This window comes from Hirundo rustica, chromosome 4, assembly GCF_015227805.2.
Source record: "Hirundo rustica isolate bHirRus1 chromosome 4, bHirRus1.pri.v3, whole genome shotgun sequence".
Lineage (NCBI taxonomy): Eukaryota > Metazoa > Chordata > Aves > Passeriformes > Hirundinidae > Hirundo > Hirundo rustica.
In genome coordinates this window covers 25,938,740-25,948,739 of record NC_053453.1, presented here as the reverse complement: position 1 = coordinate 25,948,739, position 10,000 = coordinate 25,938,740, and the positions used below count along the sequence as shown (strand labels likewise).

The 10,000-nt window shown below is 35.2% G+C and overlaps 1 protein-coding gene across 1 annotated transcript in view; it reads left to right on the top strand.

The window, feature by feature from the left end:
- The window catches only part of FOXP2 (forkhead box P2), a 403,711-nt gene that overhangs the window by 344,072 nt on the left and 49,639 nt on the right, over positions 1–10,000 (top strand). The window contains 5 exon segments of the mRNA XM_058420110.1: positions 4,981–5,015; positions 5,017–5,058; positions 5,060–5,092; positions 5,094–5,197; positions 6,807–6,911. Of these exon segments, the coding sequence (XP_058276093.1) occupies positions 4,981–5,015; positions 5,017–5,058; positions 5,060–5,092; positions 5,094–5,197; positions 6,807–6,911 (319 nt within the window).

The following is a 10,000-nucleotide window of genomic DNA, read 5'->3' as shown; positions in this document are numbered from 1 at the left end:
AATAGCAGCACAGTTCAAGCATCATTGTTCTTCTCTGAGGACTCACTGAAACCTGATTTAGTGGGATGTTTTTTCATTTAATATAAACAACAGGTATAGAGTACATTTGACAGTGATGTTAAGCCATTCAAAAGCTCACTTCTTTTCTTTTTCTTCTAAGAAATAAAGTGTTTGGCATTAAAAAGCACTTTGAATCTTCAATTATGACAAGTGAATTTAGGGACAAGCCTTAGGATTTACTTTCTTTTCTCTTCCTTTGTGTTAAATAGGTTAAATAGAACAACAAGTTTGAAGGTGGTGATTCCAGTAGAAATGAACTGTGACTGGACAAATAACCATAAAAGACTTTTTAAAAAAAGTTCCTTTTGGTCACTGTGATCAGGATTTCTCAATGATGAAAATGAGCTCAAACTCTACTATGTGGAAGAAAATAGGGCACACACTTTTGAAACGTAAATTAACGTGAGATAAATGCTGCTTACATTTTAAAATAAGGTCAAAGTCTTCCCATCTAGGGGACTCTGTCTATAATCTGTGAGACATGTGTTTCTGTTTGTTTTACCATAGAGAGTTGAGCTAAGTGTCTCTCATAAAAATTATACAATAAATCTGATCTCTGATACCCCAGTTTAGACTATGTTCTTGACATTATTTATAGGTAACATTCTTTTTAATTGGTCTTTATGCATGTAACTTTTTCTTCCACCAGATAACTAGTATGAAGTCGAAGCCTCAGAAATCAGACGAGCAAAAGCAGAGTACGCAGAATATAGACAATGATCTAAAAACCCCCAAAACCCCTCACAAAAACAAACGAAAAAATAAAACAAAATAAACCAGAAAATAAGAGATTATAAATAAATGTGTTAATTTCATTGTTTAAAATAGTTGTGCAAAAACGCTACGACACAAGCATATATAAAGTTGTAAAAGCTACAATGAAAACAAGTCCTACTACACCAAATAGAATAGCAGTGGGGAAGCAAGTTGATTCATAAATCTGGAGATGAGATATTGGGAATGCTGGTTTCTTTTTCTACAATTAGCTTGGACCAGAGTCAAAAAAACCATGAAACACATCTCCCTGCTGAACTCTTTACCTTTTGCAAACTCCTCTTGTGCCATCTGTTGCTAGAGGAATTACTCAGGTTTTCTCTCAGTTTAAGGTATTCCCACAGATTTCCCTCAGCACTCCTACCCTATTGCGTTGATAGTCATTATTTTAATGCAACACTCATTCATCTACTTCTAGTATAAAAACAGAGGAAAAAAGGTTTTTAATAGTTCATAGGAGTAAACAGTTCTTTTAAAGAACTTTCTTTTACTCAATTAAGTCAAACTGAATTCATGACAAAAAAGATTGATAACAAAGCAATAAGAAATTACAACATTTTACAGTTAAAATATATATAGATTGTTATTGTTGAAGTAAATTAATCTGGTTTTTGCTTTCAGCTTGATGTTTTTTCATAATAATGAATTACATACAAGTATTTATTTCTTCCATTTTAAATTAAACCTTTGTAACTGAATTAAGGTAATACACACTAGATGTGGTAAAAGTATGGTTTTCTGCGTCTGCTGTGCTTTGAGATAGTTATGCAGAAGGATTACATGTGTGACACAAATATTTTATATGCATCCATTCAGTTTCCTCAGTTACATGGATAGCTAGAACACTGAAAGTAGGCACAGGGGATTTGTGTTTGTGAGTTATTGGCCATAAAGGGTCCCATAAAGCACAAATTATTATTGGCAAAGTGGTTTATATTTGCTAGTGTGAAAAGATGTATCTTAGAAGTACAGCTGTGAGGTTTGCATATATAAACAGTATTCTCTTCAAGTATTCTGTCTGCCTTTAAAGAACAGGAATGTTTTGCATATTTTCGTAATGGTCAGGCATCACAAGTAAGATGCAAGAGGTGTTTTAGCACCTATTTCGTGACCAGGTCTTCACTATGCTGTATCTAAACCAGTGATTTGCTGTGAGTTACTTCCATGTATTGCTGCATTGATGCTAGTTAAGTGCAAAGAACTGTAAATCACAGCAGTAAAAACCCCAAACAAAATAAACAAACAAAAAACCCCCACCAAAACCCCAAGTCTTGATTGGTCTATGTTGGAAAAGGAAAAACAGTTGCATGGATGTGTTTTATAAGTGACGGTTTTATCAAACATTTATTGAAACAGGAAAAATAGAGTAGGATAGAGGTTTTTAAAAGAGTTATGAAAGTGTTATTAAAATTCTCAAATTCTTGGTGTTTGTAAATTTTATAGGAAATCAGTATTTGACCATTTTTTTATAGTTTGTAATTTTTATTCCACTCTTGGTCCTCTTTTTGATCCCTTCCCCTTTAATATATTGTGAGGAGGGTATTTTAAGGGTTGTCATAGCCTATGAAACTTTAAAACTTAGCCTGCTTTTACATCCAGACTGAAATGTCTGGTCAGCCATTTCACAAGCCTCTAGTAAAAAGAGAGCTGTTTTTTTAGACACAGAACGACCACAAATTGCCATAATTTACAATTAATTAACAAATTCTCTTATTAACTTTATACTTTTTAAGTGCCTGTCCTCAATCCTTTCATCCTTTCATCCTAAAAGGCAGCCTTTTAGGGTCCTCTGAAGAAGTGATGAAATTAACTAGCCTGAGCCTAGAAAGAAATTTCTTTCTGCTTTAAAAATAACCCTAGGTGAACTAGGCAGTCTGGAGGCACAGCTCCATCCACAGTGGAAGCAGCTGCCCAGCAGATACCCAGACGGGCAGGACATCCCTGCCCATGGAAGAGACCATTGCTGCTGCTGCTCCCAGCCCTCCTATGTTCACTCAGCTCGTGGGGCAGCTCCTACTCAGCTCACGTAGGACCCAAAGTTTGATGATCTCAAATTAAATTCCTCTCGCTAGAAGATGTGATATCTGATTATCTAACCAGATTGTTTTTAATCTCAGGTTTGGTTTTTTATCTTGTCAGGTACAGCATTAGTTTATTTTTTTCAACAGTGAGAGAAAGACTTTGAAGTAAATAATGTACTTTGTATATCATGCCACCTAAATGAATACATTATTTCATTTTGATTTGTGATTACATTTGTAGGTAACTGTTATTTACAACACTAAAGTGGGTTTTTTGCAGTGTTGCTGCAAACATCCCTCGAACTCAGCAGTAATTGCTTACCTTCATTAAACAATTACAGCCAGTATTACCATCACTCCCGTTACCCATCTCTCTAATGCAATAAATTAGGGCCTGGCGTCTTTGCTTGCTTCCTTAAAACCTAGGGTTTTGCTATACAAATATGATATAAACTACAGTTTTAGAACTTGCAATCAATTCTTTTAAACTTTTTCTTTAGCTGAGTTTGCCAACGAGTGTTGGTATCTAAGGTAAAGAGGCAGGACTCAAAGCTGTAGTCTAAAAATGAGCTGCTTTCATAATTTAAAAAAAAATATGTATATATATATATATACACTCAATGAAAATTTTGAATGAAAAAATGCTTTTCAGGACCAGAAATGTGAGCTCTTTGATTAAAAAATAAACCAAACCACACAAAATTTTGATTCAAACAGCATCAGCATTCTGAATGTTTTGCATTCCAGCAGATCTAGATACCGTGACCATGTGTTACCTAATTTTGGTTGTTGAGATGTGTCCTGGTTTAGGGCAGTTTTGAGGGAAAGCCCCTGAATAGGATCCCTCATGGGAGCAAACCCAAATGGCCCCTCCTCCCGACTGGTCTGGTAAAGAACTTCTTCAGAGAAAAGTAGAAGAAACTATTTTATTTAACAAACAAAGTGCATACAAGTACAAAGAATGAGTAAAATGAAATAATAACACCTCTCATTCTGGAGTGAGATGGCAAATTGAGAAAGTCCTTGCCGTGGGTGTAGCTCGGCTCTCTCTCTCAGCGTCTCCTCAGTCCCAGTCTCTCCGGCGCTGCTGGAAAATGCCGAGGTCCAGGCCCCGGTGGGCCGCAGGTGCAGCCCCCAGTGCTCCCCTGGGTTTTCAGTCCAGAGCAGGTTTAAACAGTCCCAAGAAAAAAAAAAAAAAAAAAAAAAGAAAAAAAATAGTCCAGGGAACTTCTCTGCCCTAGCTAGCTAAAACTAACTAAAAGCAAAACAGATCTCTGTCCTGCAGTCTCTCCAAGCCTCCACCAAACCCAGTCTGGAGAAGAATGTGGAGGAGTCAGACAGTTTTCTCAAAACGAACTCTGCACTTCTTTTTGCTCCCCCTTTGCTCTCAGAACCAGTCTTAAAGGCACAGAACTCAATATACAGCACAAACAGAACAGACCACTGGGGATACTAGATCATAAAGTCATCCTAGGACAAGATGAAATACAGAAGACAGATTTTAAGATAGCTCTGGAACAAACCGTGTCAGGTAGAAGAATCTGGCTTTGAAATCACAAGATCTCTGGGCTTTGCATTCTTTTCTGCATTTAATCTAGTATTCTTTAAAAGTGATATGTCAAACTTACAAGGTCTGGCAGTGACAGAAGGTGTATATATTTCTGATGAACTCTTCATCTTTCAAAATCTGGTTTCCTATCTTAGGTGCATGTTCAGTGGCAAGAGAATGCTCACAGCCCTTCTCTTGGCCTGTGTTTTTGTAGTCTTTACTTCAGGCAGAAGCAAATTGTACCGTAGGTTTCCATGACTTAATGCAGACTTGAGCCAGACAACCCTAACACGTATGTATAAATACATTTAACAAGACATTGCTTTTTGTGACCTAGGGTGAATCCAGGAAACTACACGTTTCCAGGCTGCAAGTGGAGTCAAGAGCAAGTTTAAGCTCTTGTTTGTTTTCTGTTTATGAATTTATGGATTTATGAATTTATGTTTTACTACATGTTGATTGTGCTGGTAAAACAGCATCAGCTTTATTGTTGGCATTAATCCATTTAATAACACTGAGCTCATTATATGAAACTCTTTATTTTGTTATATTAGTGGGCTCTCTTTCATTTTATAGCTGGCTTAAGTCCTGCTGAGATTCAGCAGTTATGGAAAAGAAGTGACTGGAGTTCACAGTATGGAAGACAATGGCATTTAAACATGGAGGGCTAGACCTCACTACTAACAATTTCCTCCTCTACTACCTCCTCCACCACTTCCAAAGCATCACCACCAATAACTCATCATTCCATAGTGAATGGACAGTCTTCAGTTCTAAATGCAAGGCGAGACAGGTAATTCTGATGAGATTTCAACTGTGCTTATCAATTTGACGTGAAGCGGTTGTATAACATCTTAAGTCACATGATTTCCCAATCAAAAATTAGCATTTTTATAGAGGTTATTTAAGAGATCATGGAAACCTGATTTTCCAGAATTGTTTATCTATAGGGAATAATTTTCAGTAATGATGTCTAACTGTACAGACACAACAAAATTACCTGCATGTACTCATGAACTTAGGGTAGTTTGGCTAAAAGTTAGAAATCACAGAATCAAGTGGGCTGGTGTAGAGGTGTAAATGCACACTTGTGGGCGCTTTTGTGGGTGCAAAGTTTCATTCATATTTAACACATCTGGCAGTCAGACCCTTACTGTTGAATCATGCTCTGGATTAATTGACAAAGTACATCTATATGAGTTGTCAAGGCTGTAATTCAGTTCAAAGATTTTATGTTAAAAGTGCTTCAAAGCAGTATATTTAAGCAGCTCTCATGTTTGTTTCTTGTGAAAAGTACCACTAAATTTTCTGTCTTTTATACATGACAGATATATGTCAACATGAAGTTGACATATATCATGCAAATTTTCAGTGTTGTTGGTGTACATTGGAATTCCACTATATGGATGAAGTTAAAATCATTTTTCAGACACATTGACAGATATTATTTACTGTTCCTTAATTTCAAGTTATGGACTAAATGCATGACTATGTAGTATCTGTAACTTACCAATAAATATATTAGTGTAGTGAGATATAGATGATCTCAATATAAGATGAAATTTAATTCTATCTATATAACCTAAATTGTGAGAATTTTTATTTTCAAATTTTTCATTTAATTATTTTAATACTTATGAGACTATGATTTAAGTGTCTCTCGTCCCCATATGACTATGAGAACAGTTTTCCATCATTATTTTGTATTATTTAAAAATCTGAACACCTTTATAGTAGTACTTTTAGTTAGTATTACTTTTGAGGTTATATCTCACAGAAGGGTTCTTTGCTTCAGGATGTTACCCACAACCACGGAATAATTCCCTGAATTTCTTTGATAACTCATCATGGATGGAACAATTGCAAAATCTTTTGAAGGTTCCAGAAAAAGGCACAGAGTACAGCTAGGGATTTTTATGAAGCTACATAGTTACTGAAAGCAATGCTTGTGAACAAAAGTATTTCTTAATGGAAGCAACTTTATTTTTATACACACTGAGCAGAAAATTCAAATATTTTTTAACATTCACAATATTCAGAAATTTTGACTGTCAGTCTTTAATATTTATACTCAGAATTGATCAGTTCTGAGTGTATTTTTTATTTATAGGTAAATGTTACACCAAGGTCATATGGCATAATTAGCATACGGTATTATACAGTCATCTTATTTTTTCATCCTTTATTAACAGTCATCTTTGGCTCTATTTCTTCTCTAATTGGAACATCATCTAGCCTTGGCAGTTGAACTATTCAATAGAACGATTAAATTTTTCTGACTGCTCTGAGCTAAATTGACCTGTTTTGACCTGTTTGTCACTGATCGTAACCTGACAGGCGCTAGCAGCCTCCAACGATTATGGCTTTTGAGATGAATCTGATGCCTTATTCTTTTGCTGCAGCTCGTCACATGAGGAGACTGGGGCCTCCCATACTCTCTATGGTCATGGAGTTTGCAAATGGCCTGGCTGTGAAAGCGTTTGTGAAGATTTTGGACAATTTTTAAAGTAGGTGGATTTTTATTCATTGGTACAAAATTGTTCAAGGCAAGGGAAGGTGAAAGACAGCAAACAAAGTTTTACTGTAAACCGTATCAGAGATTTTTTTTTGTGTGTATTTCAAGCAACTGGATAATCGAGGCTATCGGCAGAGGGTCAAATTGTTATCCTTTCTTTCATGTCGAACACTTTTGCAGGCCTTTCAATAGCACAGTGTTTAATCCTCTTATTATCCTTTACTGAAATGGAGCCTCAGAAAATTTGAAGAGATGCTTTAGATTTTATATTAGATAGTAGGAGTATGAAAAAGCACATTTTAAATTCTGACAGTTGGTGTGAAGTGGGAATTACTGTGTGTAGTATAAATAAAAAAGCACAAAGGCCTAAGCATGGCCATTTAACTCTCACTTGCTAGTCTATTTTTGCTTTTGTTCTTGCATGCGCACAAGATACATAGAAAAAACCCCACAGTGTACAGGTGGGTCTGCACCTTTCAGGGCTGAAAAGTGATGTCATTGCTTTTTCACTGCTTTTTCAGTATGTGGTTTAGCCAGCTATTTTCTAAACCAAAACATTTAGGAAATAAGTGACACAGCTTTTCCTTTTCATCTGCACCTTCAAACTGCAATGGGTTTCTGCAATTTTTCCTTCTTATTTATTTCAAAGTATTTACTAGTATTTCTGTGTTCATTTGAATTTTCAACAACAGCGCTGATTTGCTACTTATGTACATTATGGACTGGTTTTTGTTAGAGGAGCCATACTCATTTGGCATGCAATAGATCTTAATGGAAAGCTACAGATAGGCTTATATAGATGAGTAACTTCAGGGGCTGAGACTCTTATGTTGTCATGGTGCAGCTAACAGGGTGAATGAACTGTTTCATGCTTCATCAACAATTAAGTTAATTAGCTCATTTGAAATTGCACTGCTTTGTTGCCGGGATGTTGGCAGAAACATCAAAAAGATGTATTTACAAATGGCAAACTATGGGGTATATAACAGGAGCACCTTAACAGCAGACCATAACCACTCGGTATTACAATAACTTTTATAATAGAATTATAGCAATGCTATTCATAAAGTATTTGCAATGCTTACTTTGTCTTTCAGTTTTAAATTAAGTAACTTACACTGACTTGCAAATTGTATGTAGGTATCATTCCTGACAAATTTTTGTTTATTAGTACTTTAAGTGGAATGTCAAAACAAAGGCTTATTATTAAATAAAACTGTATAGGATTTAAACAAATCTGATTTACATAAATTCTTATTAAAAGTAAAATAAAATCTCCCAAATTCAATGTAGTGTTCTAAGTATTAATAATAAGAAGAATTTAAACTCATTTAGCTTAAGCATTTTCCTTTTCAAGAAAAACTACTTTTCCTGAATACGTCCATCCATCTAGTCTATAGTGATGCTAATTCTTTGGGCAGACTTTGCACATCCATTATGTCAGGTCTCTTGTTATAATCCAAGATCAGTAAAACCATTTTGATTAAGGCAGCGTAGTGCCAGGTTTACAGATGTTCTTGCTTTCCTGAACCAAGTAACCCTGGAAAATACGAAAGTGACACATAACATCTTGATAATTCTGGTGCAGAAGCAATCAGGGTTTACAGCAATGTCATGGCTTTTTGTCCTATACATCAGCAGAAGCTATCCGAGAATATTTTGTTATTTCTTCTTTTCATTCAAGTCTGTTTACTGTGCCCTTAAAACAAATAAGAAGTCATGATGCTGAATAGAAGAGTTTGTTTATGAAGTAGAGATATTCCTTCATTTTACACTAGTGTTAAGGTGGAAATCAATACATAACCTTGCATTATATTCTTTAGTACCTTTTCATGTTCACACTAATGCAAAATCCCCTTTACAATTAAAAAACATTTTCTTTCAATTAAATATCAACTTTTAGTCCAAAGATTGACCATTTTTCCAACCCATTAACTTTATAGGGGATGACAGGACTAATGGTTGTAGTTTTCAAGGCTTTGCTCTTAGTCTAATCTTTGTTGCAATGTTTCAGGTTCTCTGACTTGAAATAATATGATACCTGTGTTAAGAGAGTTAATGCAAGTATATTGTACCAAAATGAAATATTGATAAGGTACTCTACCCCAGTCTAGTAGTCTGTATTTCTGTAATATGCTTATGACAACTTTGAAGAGTGCCTGGTTTATGAAGTGAACTGAAACTTCTGCCCAGAAAATGGTTTACCTAGCCGCTTGATCTAAAAAAAGGAAAACAAGGAGAGGCTCCAAGAAGGGGGACTAGGACAGAAAACAACAGCATGGCTTCACTTAGCTAAGCAAGGAAATTATTCAGGGTGACGGACGTGGCAAATAACTTTCAATAAATGGTTTAAAGCTGCAAAAAGTGATTTTCACGCTTTTGGTTTTTTTGTTGGTTGGTGGGTTTTTTTGTTTGTTTTGTGGGTGGCTTTTTGCTTGTTTGTTTGTTTGTTTGTTTGTTGTCCAAATGAATTTTTTCTACTTTTAAGGTAATTTGAGGACATTCCAATTAGCTAAAGTTTTTTTCAGGTATTCTGAAGAGCTCAAGAAGTTTCACCTTAAGTGAAACTAGATTAATGTTTGGAAACATACGCAATGGTTTCAAGAAAGTGCAGTAAATTTATGTATGTGTAACAAAACCTTACCTGTATGCTTCCTTTTTTATCCCGCAACTACAGACACAAGCCCACAGTTTATATTTCTGTCTTTGTAAGATGGTGTTAACTTAAAGGTGCTCATGGATGCAAGATCAGTTTGACTATTCAGTAAAAACAACTTTTGGCTTAAAAAATACTTCAAAATTTAAAGGTAAATCAGAATATGTCATTACATAACTAGAAAAAAGATGACAGGATTTAAAGAAAATTTCGGGCCCTGACATGATTAAAAGTGTCAAAATGCTTATGAAAACTCAGAACTTTGCTGTGAAACAAGTGTTGACAGAAACTAAGCATTTTCTGGTCTCTAAGTGAGGAAACCAATAGATCTGTCAAAGCTTTTAATATTATTCTTCATTATGGCTTTTTAAATGTCAGAATGCAATAACATCTAACAAAACTTCAGGGTATTTTGTCTGCAAAAT